Here is a 23,361-nt window from a genome sequence, read left to right on the forward strand (position 1 = left end):
GTTCAAATGATGACCCCCAGGGGTAGGATGGGGCCCAATGGGGGATGGAAAGTTTTACATAAGAACATATAGAAAAAATATTTCTTCTCAAGAACAGAAAAGCTATGTTTAGTCATATTGATATGGAAGCATCCTCAGGTAGTGTAGATTCAAGTTTGTTCAAATGATGACCCCTGGGATAGGGAGGAGCCACAATGAGGGATCAAATTTTTACAAAGGAATATATGGGAATTTTTTTTTAAAAAAATCTTCTCAAGTACAACAAAGCCATATTGACATGGAAGCATCATCAGGTAGTTTAAAATTCATCAAGCCCCCCCCCCCCTCCCCCCCCCCCTCGGTCTTTTCAATACTGAACTGATTGTGCTTTTGCCTAGCCAATGTGCTCAGGTGAGCGATGTGGCCCATGGGCCTCTTGTTAGTAAATTCCATTGTTTTGCAGCATCAGGTACGAAAGAGTTTCTAAATAATTCTAATCTACACCTTGGAACAATATAATCTTGTTTATTACGGGTATTGTATAGGGATACATGCTCACGCTTATTGGGGACAATATCATGCAAATACTCAGGTACTCTTCCCGTGTGAATTTTGAACATAGTTGTCATTTTTGCAATATATCGCCTGGTTTTTAAAGTTTCCCAACCAGTTTCAGAATAAAGTGCTTCTCTAGACACAAAAATAGGAAGTCCTGTTACAATTCTAGCAGCGACAGATTTATTGATTAAATACCTGCTATAACTGAAGGCACTGAACAAATATTTTTTTTCATATACATGTACATGTAATAAATATTTTTATTTAAAATACATTTAAAATTCGAAAAAGAAACATAACTGAACAAGACATTTAAATTAACAAATAACATGTGATGAATTATTTTCATGTGATGAATTATTTTCAAACATAACTTTTTTAACCGAACAATTGGCACTTGAAGCATCACTTACACCACATTTTACATGTTCACGGAAATTTTGTTTAACCGACCTTTAAGACATCTCCTCTGAAATATGGCTTCAGTATGGAAAGACTGAAATTAGTTTAAATTAATTTTTATGAATTTTGGGGGCTTTTTTTTTAGGAGAAAATGAAGATTGTTTTAATTGCAAATAAGATCCTTTAGAGTTTAAAGTTTGCCCTAAATAAATGGATAATATACATATTTAATAAAAATTGTCAAGGAAAATCAGATAAATTTTTTTTAATTTTTGCTAAAAAATTATTTGTGAAAACAAAACATATTATTTTTAGCATTTTTAAAAACTAATGGATAAAATCTTCAAGATTTTTACATTTCCCCTGAAAAAAAATCATGTAAAACAATAAATATCTTATCAATCTTTTCATGCTGAAATGATGTTTAATCCAAAAATTACTGTTGCTGTAGAATTCCTCCTTCAATAAATACAGGTAAAGCTAGTTCATAAATGATTGTAGACCTTACCTGTACCCCTTAGAGGGCCCTTTAATTGAGTGTGATAATTAAATGTTGGTTTAGTCCAGTAGACGTTCGGGGTTTTGTAAAAAAAAAAAAAAGAGCCTATCCGGCTTTCGTATGTACATGTTTGCTAAATATACCGGGTAGATATTTTAGGGCTTGCCTGGTAATATTTCATAAAGAAAAAAAAACTGTCTAAATTTGGCATTAATTAAGTAGAGTGACAGCCAATACTTGTTAATAAATCTGTTCGAAAATTTTAGTACAATTTAACACTCCTTTTCTACTTGTTTCAAGAATAAAAATTACGAAATTTCTCAACTAATGATTCTCCATTTATATCGCCCATTTTCAACTCTTATTTAATAAACCACATTTTAATTGTTAACCGAAATTTTGAAATATTCATTTGAAGATAATTTTCAATATTATTTGTGTTAAAATCTTTATAAGAACGTATATTAGGAAGTTGTTTTATTTTCATTAGCCATTCACTCTCATATCTTTAAAGCAATTTTATTCAAATTTAACAACATCACACAGTAATTATGATATGTTCAGAATTCACCAGTAATAAGTATTAAATTGGCACAAGGAAAGATCAATGGAATGAATGGAAAATTCTAGCAAATTCCAGGATTTGGACAGTGAATTAAGTTTAGAAAACGCTATGCTTTGTATATGTTGCATATATTTCATTTATTTTTGTTTAAAAGTTTAAAGTGAAATATAGGTTCGATGGGCCGGGTGATGGAGTATTTAATTTGCATTAAATTTTTTCACTGCATTGCATAACACATGAAACTATAATAAGTAATTTACTTATTTTACTTGTTTACTTACCAACGACTTCACTGTTGTCTAATAAGTATTTGTATAGTATACAAAAATCAATTCTGTCCATTCCATGATCTTTCCTTGTGCCAATTTTAAAATACTTATTACTGGTGAATACAAATACGTACTTATTATACAACAGCTAAGTTTATTAAATTTTCTCTCATTACCGCTCTCTGTTCCATCACTTCTAAACAGTGATATTTTTTATTTTTCCAACTCTTTTTTTCGGCCTTAATTATATACTAGTAAATGTTAAAGGACTCTCTTGGCATGTCTCATGGCTTTCCAAAATTGAAAAAAAATAAAGGAGCTTAAGTTGGAGAAAAACTGGTATCTGACTTGCAACAAGTTAAAGGAAACCTGATAATAGGAGAAAAGGTAGTGATAATGAACGAGTGTATGATATATATACATTCCACACTTTTGGAACACTCTACAAAATTGATCCCAGAGGATATGAATAATTCTTATATTACACAACCTGATTTTTAAAAAACCTTTTACTAAAATATACTGTATCGAATATCTACATGATTAAAGTTTAATTTATTAATTTAGAGTTAAGTTACCAAAATTTTACATGAAAAAGGCTAAATGGTAAGAAAAACAATAACAAACTGTTACGGAACCAAAAACGTGAAAGTAAATAAAGTTAAAGATTTTATGAATTTTAAAGAAAGTGATTTAAGATTTGGAATCAAGCCAAATATTTTCAAATATTTCCAGATAATAGTTTTCACTAAACAACAGAAAGGTGTTCATTAAAAAAATACTTATATTCTGATATGTCAATGTTTCAGAAGGTATCTCAGGTAAAATAACCGTACACAGAAACTGTTGGCTTAACTCACGGTCCTACAACAAGCTCAAGAATGTCAATCTGTTGGTCATTTGGAGTGCTGAACACTGTAGGCCAGTACATTTGACACGGTTCCAAAATGAAATTAGAATGTTCAAACTTATGTTTCAACTTTAGATTAAGAATATACAGTATGAAGTATGAAGATAACGAACAGAAATCAGGGTTACAAGTCCATTGGAATAATACAAAACACAAATTGGGATCAAAGCAAACACTGTCCTCTAAAAACACCAGAGGTGGAATCAGGTGTCATGGAGGAGTAACCGTCCTCTGTGGACCGGTCACACCGCCGTGTGCTCTTTGTCGAGATCGGACGGACGGACGGAAAAAATCCGTAGATAATTCAGAGTAAAAATAATGGCCTTACAAATTGTATGAAAAACGTCAGTCAAAGTTCGACTTAACGATAGACTGTACTTGCCAACAATGCCATTGTATCAAGTATACAATGTATAAGACAAAGTGAAATGTAAAGCTTTTCTATACATGTATCTTCATATTTGATAGTTTACCAAATTGGAGAAATGATTAGAAATGAACGTCATTTAAGAATGTAAACATACTGAAGTAATTCAAAATTAATTTAAGAAGAGTATTTGAAATTCCATACACTTTTAGAAATTGATAACTAAAAAGCAATTACATGTTATTAGAAAAGCTCTTTATTTACAAATTAATTTTGATAACATGTAATTAAAAATTGTAAGAAAATATACAATATCATTTTTCAATTAACCCATCGCAATGCAAAGCTTTAACAACACTGCCGAGAGTATTTTCATCTTTAATGTCTGTTTTGAATCAGAAAATATAAATATGTATAATATAACGTGTTTATAATTTTATTTCTATTCTAGCTTACAAAATATGCAATGTCCTTCACTCCAGTATATGCGGTAGAGAGGATTGTTTTTGTAGCACACGGAAAGGAAAGAAATCCTGCCAGTCATGTGATGTATGGTGTGATAGGTACGTACTTAACTGTGCTATATGTGTGGTGTTTGGTGTGATATTTATATTAGTTTTTTATTAAACATATGACATTTGATGTCTCAAGTATGAAATCCTACCATTCAAATGACTTGTGGTGTGTCTTGTATGCGATCATGCAGGGCGTGACATTTGGTGTGAAATGTATGATTGATATGTATGTAAACTTGCCAACCAAGTTACGTTGTTTGCAATTTGTATGTAATCATGCCGGGCAAGAAATGTTTTTAATTTGTATTTAATCGTGCCTGGCAAATGATAGTTGATGTGATTTGTATGTAATCCTGCCTTACAAGTGGCATTTGCTGTGATCTTTACGTAAACCTGCAGGACAAGTGACATTTGGTTCAATTGTATGTTATCCTACCGGTTAAACTGTGTGCGATTTCTATGAAATCATACATTGCAAGTGACATTTAGTGTTATTTGTCTGCAATCCCGCCGAAACAATTTACATTTTGTGTGATTTATATGTAATCCTGCTGAACAAGTGTTCTTGCTCTTCCTCTACTTTCAGATATTGTCCCGTTGGACTTGTCGTTACTGGTGATGTAAAATAATAAAGTTGAAAATGACGACCAAAAATCAATCTTTTTAGATTAGGTTCTAAATACAGGGAACCCTGATCTTTCAATTCTTTTCTATTATAAATTCTGTCGAGGATTATGCCAGACGATGGCACAATATGAATGGAAAACCTGAACAATTTGCCAGAATGGATTAAGTGTTTAAGAAATATATTAAAGAATTATTTTAGAAATTAAAAGGCAATATGTGAACCATTTTCCCTACCCTTTTCACTAAATCAGAAGTGATAAAAGAAATAGAAATACTACATGAACAACATGTTATAGTTCCAGCAGACAAGACTTGTAACAATATTGTCTTTGTTTGTAAGGCTCATTATTACAATTGTATTTTAGAAGAACTTCTTCTGGAATGCCAACTTAACTCGGTATTATCTCACATCTAAGTATGAAATTCTTCAAAATCACATTTCAGTCTTTAAAACTTTAAATATTCCAGTCAACGAAAGGGATTTCGAACTACCCTACCTATATTAGATACTTAAAACTTCATTGCCGGATCCAGTAACTTCTCAACCAAACCTGTATCTTTACTCCTCACAAAAATATTTACCTCTGTAAAGGAAAACTTTAGACGTACTGTGCTCCAGTATATTCTAGAAGTGGTGTTAATCAAAAGTGGATATATCATACGAATTGTTTTTTGATTTACCTATATTGAATTTATTGTTTACCGATCCTACATATATAATTTTTAATTATAGCAGAAATTATCTCGTTTACATTTTATTGTCATAAAAAATTGTTGCGTGTGCTATTTCATTGTCATTTGAAGGGAGACAACACAGTTGTCACCCTGCACGTGAGGGAGACATTACGAAATATTTGAAATATTATTTTACTGTGTAATTCATTATTCTGATTGGTTTGCTTGATACCACATGCAAAATTATATTTTACGATAATGACTTAATTGAGTTAAATGACTTAAGGAAAATCCATATGTCTTAATATTAGTGAAAATCTTTAAAACTTTTAAAATCTAATAATGATTTTGTCTCTTTTTTGTTCCAAAGAATATAATGTAACAAATGTAGCTCTTTGATTCGGTCTATCCATAGATATATCAACTTCACAGAAAAACATTGCTACAATGCTAAAAGTAATAACAACGCATAATGTAATAAACTGGGATTATTACATTTTGCGTTATTACATTTTGATCAAGATCAACGAAGAATGCAATAACGCAAAATGTAAAATCAGACTTTTTAGGATTATTACACTTTGCGTTATTTCATTTTGCGTCGAGATCAATGCAGAATGTAATAACGCAAAATGTAATTACAGGATTTTTGGATTATTATATTTTGCTTTATTACATTTTACGTTGATCTTTACGCAAATTGAAATAACACAAACTTTAATAATTTCACGGTTTATTACAATTTTGTTGTTATCTTTCGCGTAGTAACATTAAGCATATCGACTGAGCACTTCGTGATCAGTCGATATGCTTTTCTGTGAAGTAGATATATCTATGGATCGACCTCATAAAAGGGCTATGTTTGTATAATGTCTCCCCGCACGTGACATGCCCTAGACCAATTAGAATGACTGTGTTATTCTGAAGGATAATAATTGGTGTTGAATACTGTTCGTTATCTCCATATATTTCATTGTATGTAAATCTACCTGGTAAGTAACATTTGGTGTGATCTGAGTGACCTGTTGGGCAAGAGACAATTGTTATGATTTGTAAGTAATAAATTATTATGTTATACAGTTCCGTTTGTAATTATGCCAGCCAATTGATATTGTTGTGTTTTGTGTTTAGTCCTGTGAAACAAGCGACATTTAGTTCATCTTGTCGGGCAAGAAACATTTGGTGTAGTTGCATTTAATCCTTTCTGGATGGGTGATATTTGGTGTAGATTTTGGTATTAATAGTTCTTGATGCATATAACCTTGTATTCCTCAAAAATTACTAGTAGATTTTTTTTCTTTACTAGGACTGAAAGTGTGGAGTGTTACCATGGTGACTGTGATACTTTGGGATGTCAGTGTGAGCCATGCTATACAGGGGACAGCTGCAGCGAATACAGTAAGTCAGAACATCATTTACTCTTCATTAACTCTACATTCAGTTTGCTTTAACGTTACATTAACTATACGTTAAATCTACGTTAACTTGAAGTTAACCTATACAGTTAGAATAATTAAGTTTAATTTTCTTGAATACTGAAATTATGTGTCCCCCGTAAGTCTCAAATGCAATTCGATGACAAATGATTTGACATTAAGATGATTTGGTCATGAAATGGGTTATCATCATTCAACCATCAATAGAATTGCCAAAAAAAGTGTACAAATGATAATGCATTGTGCAAGATCTAACGACCCCATAAAACATCTGATTGACAATATAAAGAAGGATGATTAGACAAAATGTTTTTGTCAAGAACTCAATGTTGTTTTGTTTATTTGCTTAACGTCCATTTGAGAATTTTTCACTTATATTGAGACGCCACTACTTGCCGGTGGAGGGCTGCAAATTTAGACCTGTACTCAGCACTTACGGCCTTTGACCATTTAGGAATCTTTACCGTGTCTGCAACGTAAGGAACATCTCCTAGAGCAAGCACTCTAACTACTGTGCCACGCGGGCGACATCCCAATTTTGAACAAGGGAGAGCGGTTACCACATCTTTTGCTTTCAAGAAAAACAACGCGAAATTGACTAAAGTCATCTGGCTATCTGCAAGAAGATTAATATAGGGGCCCTTGCTTACATTCAACCACATGCAGAATGTATGTAATTGTGTCAAGCTAGCCATTGTTGGATTCATACTTTCGGAGGAAAGTCCGTCTGTGATCAGTCGAGAGTATCATTTTGGTACATATCTCAGATGGCCGAACGTATGGCACGCCGATTGCTTCAAAATTATTTTCTGCACAACGATCACGATTTTATACACGAGCTTGATGAAAAATATACACGAGTAAAATAAAAATGCACGTATCGGTAAAAATTGCACATAGTTTGAAAGATTTTAACACAAACATAACGAAAAATACACGAATCCGAAATTTTTTACACGATTAAGGGGTATAAAATGCACAAACGTAAAATCAAAAACTGCACGAGCAGAGGAAACTAAAAATTACACAAACAATTTTACTGCGCATACAGCTGCGCATATCATTATTATGCACATAGAATATTCATTGTGTTCTTGGTTTTCTGTACTCTTTATCTGTTCATGAATGCTGGGTGTAATCGAGAGAAAATGGCGTTGACGATGGTATGCATGTTTGTTTGCTTCTTTATTTCTTTGCTAAAGCTCGATCCGATTTCTAGTTTTCTTGTGAACTGTGTGAAAAAATTTGAAAGTTGTTCGGAGATATTATATTTTTCTTATATTGACCGAGATCCTAGCCAAGATATGGAGGTATTATATGATGCCGGACATAAATTGTGACAAGAAAGGAATTGCATGTTTGTGTTATAAAGCGGGGGGGGGGGGGGGGGGGGAAGTACCATTGCATATGATGCACTCGACTCCGAACTAAAAGTAATACGCTCTATTGTCTTTTAAAATTCTCTAACTTATAGATACAACTTTAACGGAAAGTACTTGTATAAAATAAAATTAACACATGCGTAATAAAACAATTAATAACGTGGATTCTTCATGAAAATGATGGCAGAATTATTGCTGATTATAATTATTAAATTGTAGAATTTATTTTGGTACTTCTCATTTGTACTAATTATGAATTCATTTGGGCAGATTTTTTTCATTTAGGAATATAGGAAATTATTCAGTTGACTGGATATATTTTTTAGGTCACCTGAGTTTACTCAGGTGACCTATTGCAATCTGGGGCCTGGAGCCTGAGGGGTGGGGCTAAAACTATCAAAATTAATACAATCTTTAAAAATCTTCTTCTTTACTCCTGGACATCAAGCAGTCAAACTGTTGGCATGATTGTAATAAGCATTGAGTTATCTACCAAAATTGTGAAAATCATGGCCCCAGGGTCAGGGGTTCTGGTGCTAAGGTGGGGCTATATAGATCATATAGTGAAAGTGCATTATTTCTTTGAAAATCTTCTTCTCTGCTCCTGGGTATTAAATAAAGTAACTAAGTACATAGTTATGATGAGCAAGAGTACCTCTTCCAAAATTGTGAATTTCATGGCCCCAAGATCAGCGGTTCTGGTGTTAGGGCAGGGCTCTACTGATTACATAGTGAAAATGCATTAATTCTTTGAAAATCTTCTTCTCTGCTCCTGGGTATTAAATAAAGTAACTAAGTACATAGTTATGATGAGCAAGAGTTCCTCTTCCAAAATTGTGAATTTCATGGCCCCAGGATCAGGGGTTCTGGTGTTAGGGCGGGGCTCTATTGATTATATAGTGAAAATTCATTAAATCATTGAAAATCTTCTCTGCTCCTGGGTATTAAATAAACTAAGAACATAGTTATGGTGAGCATGGTTGCCTTTCCAGAAATTGTGAATTTCATGGCCCCTGGGTCAGGGGTTCTGGTGTTAGGGTGGGGCTCTACTGATTACATAGTAAAAATGCAATGATTCTTTGACAATCTTCTCCTTTTCTTCTGTGTATTAAGCCGATGAACTACGAGTATAATAATGATGAGTAAGGGTGCCTCTTCCAAAATTGTGAAATTCATGGCCCCAGGATCAGGGGTTCTGGTGTTAGGGCAGGGCTCTGTTGAATATTTAGTGAAAATGCATTCATCTTCTTTGCTCCTGGGTATCTAGCAAACAAACTGAATGCACAGTTATGATGAGAACTGATGCCTCCTCCAAAATTGTGAATTTCATGGCCCCTGGGTCAGGGGTTCTGGTGTTAGGGCGGGGCTCTAATGATTACGTTGTAAAAAATGCAATAATTCTTTGAAAATCTTCTCCTGGGTATTAAGCTGATGAATAAAGAGAATAGTTATGATATGTAAGGGTGCCTCTTCCAAAATTGTGAATTTTATGTCCCCTGGGTCAAGGTTCTGGTGTTAGGGCAGGGCTCATGGCAAAGTTGATACATGATACTCAGGTGACCTATAAGGCCCGTGGGCCTCTTGTTATTTTCAAAAAGATTAAAAAGTGGGAATTACCTGACCTTAGATATACACAGTATGTTTTTAAAGTCAAACATAAAAAATATTTTATTTCTAATTATACATGTATCTTTACTTATAAAATATGAGAATATCAATTTTGGTTGGACATCTGTAGCCTACACTGTTATGAATTCCTTCCATGATATCGCATATTTTCAGTCATAAACTACTCAATAAAAACAAGACATTCCTAAGGGTAATCGTTACCCTCATTCGTAATGGCGATTACTTGATAAATGTTTTCACTTTTAATAAATAGGAACAGATAAAGGGAAAATATATATACTCTAAGTGCTTTAGTACATGCGGTTTTGTGTTTTGTTACTTAAAATTTGTCCAAATGAAATAACAAAACTCTACTCAAATGATCCTGGCACCGGTAAAACATATCATCAGTGGCGGATCGATCTGGTTCGTGGATTGATAGAGTAGCAACATCTGAATCTGTGTATTTATTAAAGTTTCAAATCGTTGGACCATAATGACACATCAGAAATTTTAAAACATAGTGAATTACTAAATACATCTACGTACAATGTTACAAATAAGAAAATGGGAATGGATATTATAATAAATAGAAAGAACAAAGAATGTGTTGTATCACTCTTAAATAATGCAAATAAAATTAAAATCATGTTCTTTACGGAGCTCGAGGTTTGACAAATATTTTCCAAGACAACAATTTCTCTTTACATTTCGAATTCGTATGCATAAAATTTTAATTATTTTCTGAACACTAAGTTTTTGTAATATAGGCTAACACTTTTTTACCCAAATCTATAGTCATGACTGTATAATTATAAAATGAAAATAATCTTCAATAACATTCAAGGAACATATTTGATACAAGATTCACTTTTTAAAAGACTATTCATGTGCATATCTAACGTTTTTGAAAAATCAGATTATGAGTTAAAAAGCCTAATCTATGCAATTTGTATTTTGTACGTATACATGTACAAATAATTAAAAAGTTTGCTTTATAGCAATATTCTACATGTGTATCAATGGCATCAACCAGGTCTTGTTTTACTTCGAGCATGACTACGAATAAATATAAGAAAACATATGATGAATATAAACCTCAAGAAATCTTTGTTTTAATTATTACCGTGTGTTTATTATTGTCAAAATCTGCATTGAAAATAAATGTGCATGTGTAGCCAAGTCCCAGCTAATTAAGTTCATCTTGTATGTCTTCTTGAATTTGGTCTTACAATATCGTTACAGTTCAGTTGAATTGCAATCCTGATTTCGATAGAATATTTTATGTACCCTTAAATTCTTAGAAAATATTTCAGGCACGTAGAATCAGGAGGGGTCTGCCCCCCCTTTTTTTTTTCCAAACATAACCTACTTCTATTGTAAATTTCCACTGAAAAGCTGGTTGCCCCCTCCTTTTGTTGTAGGATAGTTTAAATCAAAGTAATTTGGTATTATAATGTGTTTCGAAAATACTTGTTTTGTTTTTTCCGGTAGGTTGTCAAAAAAAAAATCTGACCCTTCCCCCTCCCCCGCTTTCAAAAACGATACTACTTGCCTGTATTTTATAACTTTAAATTTTCTTAACTCCTTTATATGCATTTTAACTTCAAAAGAGACTACCGCCGATACATTAAAACAACATAAATTAAACTTTAATTTACATAAGTAAAACGACTGTATTATTTTTTCTACATTTTCATGGAGTTTTTATGAAATCACCACACGTTGCTCAAAAGTTAAGACTACATGTACTACATGTACTTTGTTACATACATATACCAAAAAGTGAGATATGCGTTTCAATATTAAAATTTAAGTTGCACAATTAATATTTGCTCGATTTTCTTTACTGTTGACTTTAAATTCCAAAAAGTTTTCGGTCAAATTCCACAACCCAGATGATCGCAACATTGCTTCAAAATAATTTTATGAATTGCTAGTAATATAATCTTTAATCAAAAGGTATTATTGGTGTGTAAAATAGCTATAAATCGATTAGCGTACATGTGTCTTTCGTTCCAGAACCAGCAGGGAAGGATCTCTGTATGAAAAGGTCACGCATGCACATCCTTGAATATTACCAAAAGTACACACAGTAGGTGGTGGAGGAGAAGAGTTTGATTTGTTGTTAACTCTCCTGTATTATATCACATGTTTTTATTTATTTTTATTTAGGCCTATATGTCATTGTTTTAAACTTTCAAAAGAAATTGCTATATAGAGGAATGACATACTTTAAAAAATCCAACAATTAAACACACAACTGGTAATATGCATCCCCCTTTTTTACGTTATCTATAAAAGTATTCTGTGAAGAATGTTTTTTATTCGGGGTTGTTCATATACTACAAGTTTAAGATTGTGTGTCTGTCAATTTATCTACATGTATAATATACGTTGTACATATATTCTTGAGAGTCTAGCGGAATTTTAAAAGAATCTTTTTTAAAAAGATTACCAACACGTTACTCCTCCTTTTGTAAAAATTTTATAGTATGTTTCAAGCATCCAAACCACATTGAACTGTTCTCTAATGAATATTAATGAAATGTGCGCAATGAGGATGCGTAGCATATTATGTCGATGTTGTATTCTCACTCGTGCAGTTTTCGTTTTTACGTTTGTGTAATTTCCTCACTATATCGTGTAAATATTTTGTTGATTGTGCAGTTTTTCTATAGTTTGTGTAAATTTCAATAGCTTCGTGTATATTTTCCTCACTTTGTGTAAGTTTTTACTTACTCGTGTAATTTTTGTTTTTGGTCGTGCAGAAAATAATTTTGAAGCAATCGGCGTGCCATACGAACGTTTATCTGGCGGCATCTAAGTTCTACATATGCTAAGCGAAACATTGCTAAATCAATCTGTTTGGCGGTAAATCAGTTAGAGGGTAAGGTAATGTTTCCCATAGATGTTAGATTGTTTTTATCATAGTTAAAGGCAACCTGAATTCACAAAATTACGATGTTCTTTCTGCAAGCATGTGATTCATTTTGACAATCATTCTCTACGAACAAATCAAGTGTCCATGACTGACAATGTAAGACCACTTTGTGCTCGTGCTGTTTAGGGTTTTCGCTTTGAGAATCAGTTGCATCACTGACATGACCTGTTGCAACACTGACATGAACTGCTCTATGTCTGAATTTAAACCCTTCTGAGCACATCTTGGACATAATCGCCAAGTTTGTCAAATGGCAACGACAATTCAAACATTTTATAATCTTAGTCACGCAACACGTCAGGATTGGCAAACTTTACCACAGCATCAAATTCAACTTTTGATCATAGGCTTTAGAAACAGACGCTCTTAGTCCGTAATTTGTTTGAATGGAAGATACAATAAAATACTGGAAAAAAATCAGTGTGAAGTTAACAAAACGTGTACCTTAATTAACTTTATTTCATTCACAGAAGACTTGAATCAAAAGAAAGAGGCATATAGTTCTTTATTGCATGTTGTTCTTACAAATACTACTTAATTTTGAAATTTATCGAATGACAATGAGTAAATTACTAATGTTGTTTCTCAGTTTTAATAAATAAATCGATTCTTCTAAAACTAAAATGAAGTGTATAATTGTTAACTATAATTATACATTTTAAACATCACAAGTGTAAAAAAAAAATGAAGATTTTTTTGTCAATTTTAGAGAGGAAAATATGAAATTATTAAAGTGTGTATTAATTTAGGTTCATGTTTCAAATTGAAGCTCCTTCCTCTCTGCTTGTAAAGAAATACACATCGCTGTTTGTAATGACATTTGATGTTTTGATTTGTTTAAGTGTGTGCATAAACAGTCTTTTTAATTAAAAAACTGAATGAGCCTTTACCTTTGAAGTAACCGGCCCGTATTAGGACCTAATTTTCTAACCTTAAATACCCTGAAGCATTTTAGAGAAGAAAAAAATTTACCAAGATAAATTTTCAAAAATGTAATTATTTATATACGTAGTAATTAATCAATTAAGATTGAGTCCTATAGGGACAAGTAAATTTTTGAAAATTAAAATTTTCAATACTAAGAATGTCCATAAATGCTGTTGTGAGAGATGTATTTAAATGACTGAAAACGAGGTTTTACATAGAAAAAATTGAAATGATTTTTATTGATTAAAAGCAAAGTAGAATAACTCTTCAAGGACAGGACAAGGTCATAAATTAGGCACGTCCCACTCTTACATACTGATAGAATGTTAAATCTATGTGTTTATTAAAGCACATAAGTATTGACAAAAAAAACGAAGTAGGAGTACAATTTACTTTTCTCAGGTCGATAATACCATGCATTATACAGAATTCAAAGATCCAAACTGATTGATTTTTGCATTTGGATCACTTTTATGTTCTTATTTTGACTTTCCATGGAAGAATATCCCTCATAATCTATAATTATCAATTAAATAGCTGAAAATACTCATAAAAAATTCATAAAAAATTAACTTATTTCAATAAAAAATATTTCAAACAGAAAAAATCGTGAATTTCCCATATACTTATACATAATTTTCTTTAGAAATACGAGTAATTTATTTTGAAGTAGAAAATAGATCAACCAGTTGAGACTGAAAATTTTTTGAAAATGATGTTCGAATAAAAACTAGGCTTCTTAATATCATAGAATAGAAAAATTGCTTCTTGAAAAAGAAATGGAACTCGGAAAATTAAATATCTTGTGATTGGAAATCAAAAATGTGCTTTGTTAAAAATCACTCTGCTTCCACACAAGTACTCTGATATTAAAGGGATGCTGGATGCTGGAGTTCCTCGTTGACAACATCTATGTAGTCTTTGGAGACAGGTCTTCCAAAACAAACCCGTTGGAATTCGGTTGGGCACTACAAGTAATTATGCTCCTATATTAACTGACCTGTTTTTATATTTCTATGAAGCAGAATTTATTCAAAAATTTCTACATGAGAAGAAGAAAACATTTGCTGGGGCCTTGACATTCAGATATTATCAACAATAGTTACTTCCATTCATATGTCAACTCGATATTTTTCCCCAGTGAACTCGAAACAAAAGACACTATGAGTCTGTTACAACTGTTTCATTTTTGGATGTTAACTGACTATAGACGATAAGGACCAACTAGCAACTAAACTGTATGAGAAACGAGATGACTTCAGCCTTTCCATCGTCATTTTTCCTCGTTTATGTAGTAATATTCCCGCTATCTCCTGCATTTAGTCTTTATGTTTCCCAACTTATTCTATACAGAAGAGCATGCTCTGAGTACAATCAAGTTTTAAACCGAGGCAGACTACTGACAGATAAGTTAATGTAAAAGGAATTTCAACAACCTTCTTTAAAGTCAGCATTTCGTAATTTCTATGGTCTTTATATTGACCTCGTTAGCAAATATAACCAACCAATGGGTCGTATTTTTACTGAAATATTTCATACCAATTGTTAGACCTTTTATTTTATACTAAATATTCCGTCAACCTGATCAATACGTAAGAGGTCGCCCGTGTGGCGCAGTGGTTAGAGTTGCAGAGTAAGGAGTTAATCCTTACGTCTCAGGTTCAAATCCCACTGAGAGACGTGGAGACAGGTCCTTCGGATGAGACCGTATAAACCGAGGTCCCGTATCGCAGTAGCTGGTGATACGGAAAAGATCCCTAACTGCTCGATGACCCTGAGTACTGAGTAAAGGTAAAAAATTTGCAGCCCTCCACCGGCTCAATATGAGGGAAACGGACGTTAAAGAAACAAACAATACATATAAGGCTCACTGTGAATGTGACAAGTCGACAGGGGATGTTCACTCCTTCTAAGCACCTGATCCGTGTTTTATGCTTATATTTATTGTAGGTTTTTTTAGATCGATCACTGTTCGTTATCTTCAACCTGTTCATTGTATGTACATTAAAACTTGCTTCTTCATCCTTATCAAGTTTTTCATTTAATTTAGTGAATAATTTAGCACTCTGGATGAAATCCTTCATGTAATAGAAAACCGTATATAAATGTCTCCTGATTTATCCTCTGTGTGATAATTTTTTTAAACGTCATTATAACAATTACATTCAATCAGAAAATTTTCTCTATATGTTTTTTTCACATCCGACGAATTTTTAAATCTTTTAGGCAACTTGTATGCTCCTGAGTATGTCCACCAAACGTTCGTAGCAAAAGTGGAGACTTTTTCTCGCGGAGTTCTGCGCGGTGTGGCAGCGTCAGACCAAGACTCCAGTAGCTGTGCTGAGGCAGGCTTCTCCCAGTGTTATTGTTCTAAAATTATTCACAGACTAATAAACGTCTCCTCCAACATTGGGGATTTTAAAATTAACCACGACACGGGAGATCTCTCCTATGACGTTATGACAGAAGATATCATTGTTTTAAATATTGCAGCATATAATTATGATGAATTTGGCTATCCTGACATTCAAGCTACCCACACTGGGCATGCAAAAGTGAAAATATATGTCACAGATAAACCAATTCAAAATTTAGAAACGCATTTATTCATTATGGAAAATGTTCCTAACATTTACAACTGGCGAGAAGAAATTTTTGAAGAACAGACAGGAGTGATGAAAAACTCACATTTTAGATATAAAAGACAAGTGGTATGCTAAAAATATTTACTGGTAAAATAAAAAAAAAGCTAGATTCTAATTTTTTTGAAAATTTTGCATACTATACCTTGTTGTAGTGTCGTCCACTACAGATTGTTAATTATTTCTTGCAGTCATCTATTCCCGGAAATGTGACCGCAGTGATGACGTTAACTTCTGGAGAAATTGCCAACGTGACGTCTGATGTTTATTTTTACAATTTTCTTCCTATATCTTTAACAATATCTATTCCTGAGGGCAGTAGTTTTATGTCTGCAAAAATAAACAGTGATAAGACGGCCACAAACAGTCCAATGTTTTTCTTCTGTGACCCAGATGTAACATTTGTTGGGAGTAATTTCTTTGGATGGAGTCCTGATCAGTACACCACCATACTGACATCATCAAATGAACCACAGGTACAGTCCAGTTTTTAGAAGTTTTTCTTTAACCTTGAAGGAAAAGTGTTTAAGTGTATACCTACTATAAAAGCATGTGTCAACCACAATCATTATTCAAATTGTGTTCCTATTAACTAACTTTAATCCTAGGTCAAGGATATGCTTGAGGTTGACCTTGGTATCGTTACCAACGACGGCAGTGACACAACAACAGTTGAAGCCAACGACATCGTCATTGAATACTTCGCTTACGTAATGGATCCAGGTGACACCCTGTTTGATCAACCAATCAAAATTTTTGCAGATATAGTTTGGAATAATTCAACATGGATGGTGCTTGAAAAGGAATTCATGATCAGAAGTTTTGCTGTAAGTAAAAAAAAAATTAACAGAAGTTATTTGATTTTCATAAAAAAGAATTTATTGAAATGTCTCTGTTATGTTCTAGAATGCACCAAATGACCCTTTGATGACAGTAGATGGACCTGCGAGTCTGAATCCGAGCGTCGTGGGGACCTGGACAGTAAAAACATTTATTCTTCATCCACATGCAGACATGTCGGTAGAAATATTTGGTACCGTGCCTAACTCTGTTGACCTATGTTCTGCCTCTTACGTCGGACATGGTAAAGTACTCCCCATACTATCACGTTGATTGTTGATCTGGTGCATGAGAACTGTTTTAGCACCAATTTAAATTGCAAGCAAACACATCCATTTATATAGTTTCTAATTGAATATGCTAGTAGTAATCTACCTGATGAAAAGCAGTTAATACATCAGTTTATCTGATTTACCTAACCTTTTTAACCCTCATTGAGATATTTTCAGCAATGTCAGTATGTAACACGATGGGGTTACCAGAAAGAAATGACTCTAATACAGCTAAATGTACACTACAGTCACTTCATTGAATGAGTTACTGCAATGAATGACTTTCTAGAGAACAGTAACATTAATATTAACATTGATATCAAATAAACGTAGATCGTTACACATATCTCTTGCTACATAGTCAGCAGTAGAAGTGAAAATAACTAAACATTCAACAGTGTCTGTTTTACTAACCAGGGGATGCTTACAAATGTAACAACGTCTCCCAGATATCTTCAACTCCGAGCGCCACTGGCAGTGGTGGATACTTGTTCTCCTTTGGAAAGGTCTTCAACACAGGTAATGTGCACTTTTTTCCTTTATTTCAACTCTGTAGATGTCTCTACCGTTTTGCTTATATTTCTTTTCCTTTTTGTAGATTATAACGTTACTGCTAATGCTGAAAAATACTTCACTTTTTTGGTCTATGGAAAAATACCTACATCAGCGGTGATTGGTCAAAATTACAGCTTCACAGTAAATGTTGATCTCAGTGGCGTCACGTACACATATCAACACAATGTTACAGCCTCGAGTGTTGCTATTCCACAAGCTGTACGTATGATTGTAAAAAAAACTGTGTACTGAAATAAATGTAAATTAAGGTTCAGGAGTTGGGAAGATTTGAAAAAGAAGCACATATGACATAACTGAATATTAAAAATTTATAAATAGAAAAATTAAGACATGAGTCTCTTTATTTAATTTTATTATGCAAATAATACCGTAATAAAGAGTTTCTGATAGGAACAATTTCTTGATAACTTCATATAATATATATATATATATATATCATTTAACAGCCTGGAACACCGATAATGACTCTTTTACCTCATTCATCGACAATTTATCAAGGTGGTAAAGAGAGGATAGATGTTGAATTGACAACTATCGTGAATCAGACGGAAACTTATTTAATCACAATTATGAACCCTACTCCAACCGATAAGCTTGTGCACATTTGCGATGTTTCACTTGGTACTGTTGGTAGTAATATCATGTGTAGTGTCAACTCATTTAACACCATTTACGTTAGCAGTGTAAGTCAATCTGTAAAGTCTTCGAATGTTTTCTGACAAAGCAATTTACAATAAAAAAAAATTATGCCTCACAGTAAAAATTTTTTCTTAGTTTTGTCAGAATGTTGATTTGTTACTTTCTCTTGCTTAGGAAAACAACAACTTAAACGATAAGGTCATCATTGACCTTGGCATCATTACCAATATGGCTTTGAATGCTGGTATTGTGAACAACACCGTCGGTGTATCTGTCACAATCTGTTACGTCAACACGGGTAATTTAAATCCTGGTGACACCATCACCATCAACGGTGAACTGCAGCACGGATCCGTCATTGAGCCACTCCAGAGTACTGTAGTGAATGTTGTGGCAGGGACACCAACAACAGCGGTACAATATACACAATAGAGCTACATTAACTTTACACGATCTACTAAAAACATCGTAACTGTATGGTTTTATACTAATTGTAATCTGAAACAACTACTTGTATTTTACATTCAGTGCACTTTTTAGCTCACCTGAGACGAAGGCTCAAGTGAGCTTTTCTGATCACATTTTGTCCGGCGTCGGTCCGTCTGTCTGTCTGTCCGTCTGTCTGTAAACTTTTCACATTTTCGACTTCTTCTCAAGAACCACTGTGCCAATTTCAACCAAACTTGCCTCAAAGTATTCTTGGGTAAAGGGGATTCAAGTTTGTTCATATGAAGGGCCATGCCTTCTTCCAAGGGGAGATAATTACAAATTAGTGAAAAATTAATAGCATCTTTTAAAAATCTTCTTCTCAAGAACCACTGGGCCAGGAAAGATGAAACCCATGTGAAAGCATCTTCAGGTAGTGTAGATTCAAGTATGTCAAAATCATGACCCCCTGGGGGTAGGGTGGGTTCACAATGGGGGATCAAAGTTATACATAGGAATATATAGGAAAAAATCGTTAAAAATCTTCTTCTCATAAACAGCAAAGCCATGATTGGTTATATTGATATGGAAGCATCCTTAGGTAGTGTAGATTCAAGTTTGTTAAAATCATGGCCCCTGGGGGTAGGGTGGGGTCACAATGGGGGATCAAAGTTTTACATAGGAATATATAGGAAAAAACTTGAAAAATCTTCTTCTCAAGAACAGCAAAGCCTTGTTAAGTCATACTGATATGGAATCATTCTCAGATAGTGTAGATTCAACTTTGTTCGAATCATGACCCCCCCCCCCCCGGGTTAGGGTGGGACCATAATGGGGGATCAAAGTTTTACATAGGAATACATAGGAAAAAATCTTTTCAAGAACAGAAAAGCAATGTTTAGACATATTGGAAGCATCCTCAGGTAGAGTAGATTCAAGTTTGTTCAAATGATGACCCCCCCCCCCCCCGGGGAAGGGGAGGTTAGGCAGGGGACACAATGGGGGATCAAATTTGAACAAGAGAATATATAATAAAAAATCTTTAAAATTCTTCTGCTCAAGAACAGCAAAGCCATTTGTTATATTGATATGGAAGCATCCTCAGGTAGTTTAAAATTCAAGCCCCCCCCCCCCTTAAACTTTTCAATACTTAACTGATTTGTTCTTTTTCCTAGCCAATGTGCTCAGGTGAGCGATGTGGCCCATGGACCTCTTGTTATCTAAATAATTGCAATTTCTTAAATAACATGTCTTTTGTCAGGCACCTGCTATTACACTGACGTATGGAAATGGATATTCCAACATTCTACCAAGAGGACGTGCTGTGTATGATTTGTCTTTCACTCTCTCCCCGAGCACATACTACAAGAATATCAACGTCTCTTTCATGACCGGAAATGGCATTATAGCCAAGACTTCCCTCTGCTCTGTTTCTGTTTTTGTAATTGGTAACGTCACTTGCAGTAAGATTTCCTCGGCCGAATATATAAAGAATGCAGCTCGTTCTGATGTGCATGATAGTGGATATGTAAATCTTGGATCTTTAGAAAACTCTGGTAACCAGGATGTAACTATTACAGCACGTGCCATCATTTCCTTGTTAGATGATGCAGTTGTAGACGGTGATTCTATTATAACCAATGCATCAGTAACTTATAACACTGATGGAGTGTGGGAAGGCTACATCTCCTCTATAGTTAATTCTGTAAACTCTTATCCAAGTTCAGTAAGTGAACCAGTAAAATGAGCTTACATTTTACCTGTGATTAATACATCTGTATATATACTGAAAGGAAAAGGAGACACAAGATAAATGTTTGAGGTGAAATAATGTTATTTTTTCAAACGTATTTTCCACTAGTCCTATCTTACATTTAAAATCATCTTTAATAAAAATGTAACCAAAATCTCAGTAGATCTTGAGGGATAATTCATGAGTTATTGAAACTCATATGACGTACCCCTAAAAAGTGAAAATCGAAAATTCTCATTATCTCCCATGTCTCCCTCAGCACCTGTCACAGCTTTGATTCTCCTCTGCATGAATATCATCAGTGCGTTTATCCTTCTAATAGGGATATTATTCCACCCTTCCGACAAGGCAGCCCTTAGTTGATCAAGACCAGCTTTAGATCTCGAACCCTATCGTCCATTTAGTCCCTTAGTCCCACAGATGTTCGATGAGAAAAAGATGGACTTTACGGAGACCAGTCGAGAGGGTATATGTGTTTGTTTGCAAGAAATTTTCGGCAAACCCTGGCTACATTCGGCCGGGGGTTAACGTGACAAACAAATTAGGCAAACGACGCACGCGTGCGCGAGTGATAGGAACACTAGCGTGAAGTTGACGAACTCACATACCAAAATCGCGCAATTTTCAGTTTTTGGGTGAATGTAACGATTATGATTGATTACTGTATTAACAGCAGTTTGAGTAGTAGTGAGGTGGTTATTATGCAGGTGGCAGGATGAAAAGCCTGGTCTTGACTTGGCGTTGTTACGCGTCAACGTCATCATCATTGGTTGAAAACCTTTCCAGGCCCTCTCTGACGACGGGTAATACGTTCTATGGTGAAAAAAATTCACAACAAATTGCACAGCAACCTGTTGTTGCCTTTTCTTTACTTAGGCAATGCAATAGCCAACCCCATGAAACTTCCGTCAGCTGTACCATGTTTGCAAGAAATTCATATTGTCTGTAAATAACGAGTATCAAGTACATCAACTTGTATTACGAGGTATTTTGACAGAACTTTAAATCGTCATCAATATGCACGTGCTTTCGGCTTTTTACCACTTATCCTACATGACGTCATACATTTCACGATTGACTAATTCTGAACACTAATTTTAGTGCACAGGAACCTAGATATCCTTCTGACCAGTTTTTGTAATTTTCGGCCATGCAGTCATTTTTTTGGCATATTATGTTACTCTGCATTTCTTTTTCCTTTCAGTATGGTTCTTTTCAATTCATTTAGAAAATGTTTTCAAATACTTTCAAATGAATATAGTAACTTAATTTATAAACTTATTTAATTATCTGGAAATTTGCAGACAATTCATTATTCCCTGACCTCACCCCAAGTCATAGCTGTCTCCAACAGAGGTGCAGCCGAGTTAGATCTTTCTGCAGAACTGCCGATCGGTGTCATTACCCATATGCAGATTGTTGTAACAGCTATTCATACAGAAGTGTCCATCTGTTCGATTTTTATTAAATTCGCCGGGGCAAATATACCATGTGCTTCGCAAGGTGTCACGGTGCCTAAAACAAAATATTCCTCTGGAGGTGGTAATTCTGCAGTTACTTTCAATCTGCCGTCTGTTACTAATTCTGGTAGGTTGTCTCCATCTTATCTTTCTCACTTTGAATGAAAATGCACTTTACTTTGGCACTTTAAAAACAGAATTGTTATTATAGGTGAGTCACCATCAGCAGCAGACAGTACTATCAAGTTTGGAATTATTGCTCTTGTACGTGAAGGGTATGACTTTCCTAACCTTGGGAGTGCATATTTTGATATAAACATTGAACATGTCGATGAATGGGCCACCGGAACGAAGGCAGCAAGCATTTATGTGAATTCCAGTAACACTTACACTGTAAGTAACTCGCATAGTACTTGTCATCACGTTCAATTCCAACTGATTTTTTAAGGTCATATTAGTCTCTAATTGTCCATTATTATGAAACAGTGCACGATGTGTCGGGAGGGGTCAGAAACAAGGGGGCAAAGTTTTCTAAAAATATATTTAGGTAACAAAAATATTTTAGAATAGTTTTTTTTATAGAACCACAAGGTACATTTAGCTTAATATTACGAAAAGATTCAAAGGTTGTGAAAATTTAAATTTGTCAAAATAATGACCTAGAAAAAAGGGATAGAACCGTAGTAAGATAAAAGCTCTACAAAGTAATGTGTAGGAAAATCTTTCGACTTCTGAAATGGTTTTTAGAGCAAGATTTTTGGAAACTGCAAATCAATATGCAAGCATGGGCGTAGTACATAAATCGTATTTGTTAAATTCATTATCCACGAAGCAGGAATAAAGTCACATTGGAGAACTAAGTCCTAGCATTATCAGAATAATTTGAAAACCCTCTATGCGTCGTAAATACAAGAGTTGATCACTTTATGGTCTTGGTGCTTTGTGTTCAATATACAGCATTTACCTCACCTGAGCCAAAGGCTTAATCAAGTGAGCTCTTCTAATCAAAATTTGTCTGTTGTCTGTCGTTGGCGTCGTCGTCGTAATCTATTTACAATTTTATTTTCTTCTCCAGCATCACTTGAACAAT

General features: G+C 34.0%; 1 protein-coding gene across 1 annotated transcript in view; it reads left to right on the forward strand.

The window, feature by feature from the left end:
* Positions 1-3,887: 3,887 nt before the first annotated feature.
* LOC133195199 (uncharacterized) overlaps positions 3,888-23,361 on the forward strand; it is a 29,170-nt gene continuing 9,696 nt past the window's right edge. The window contains 14 exon segments of the mRNA XM_061331056.1: positions 3,888-3,915; positions 4,001-4,112; positions 6,673-6,764; positions 15,890-16,374; positions 16,476-16,781; positions 16,914-17,132; positions 17,212-17,389; positions 17,835-17,936; positions 18,016-18,191; positions 18,440-18,676; positions 18,807-19,046; positions 20,320-20,784; positions 22,116-22,398; positions 22,483-22,664. Of these exon segments, the coding sequence (XP_061187040.1) occupies positions 3,888-3,915; positions 4,001-4,112; positions 6,673-6,764; positions 15,890-16,374; positions 16,476-16,781; positions 16,914-17,132; positions 17,212-17,389; positions 17,835-17,936; positions 18,016-18,191; positions 18,440-18,676; positions 18,807-19,046; positions 20,320-20,784; positions 22,116-22,398; positions 22,483-22,664 (3,105 nt within the window).

This window comes from Saccostrea echinata, unplaced genomic scaffold (assembly GCF_033153115.1).
Source record: "Saccostrea echinata isolate AGI-Se365-2 ecotype Australia unplaced genomic scaffold, CSIRO_AGI_Sech_v1 ptg000029l, whole genome shotgun sequence".
NCBI classification, from domain to species: domain Eukaryota; kingdom Metazoa; phylum Mollusca; class Bivalvia; order Ostreida; family Ostreidae; genus Saccostrea; species Saccostrea echinata.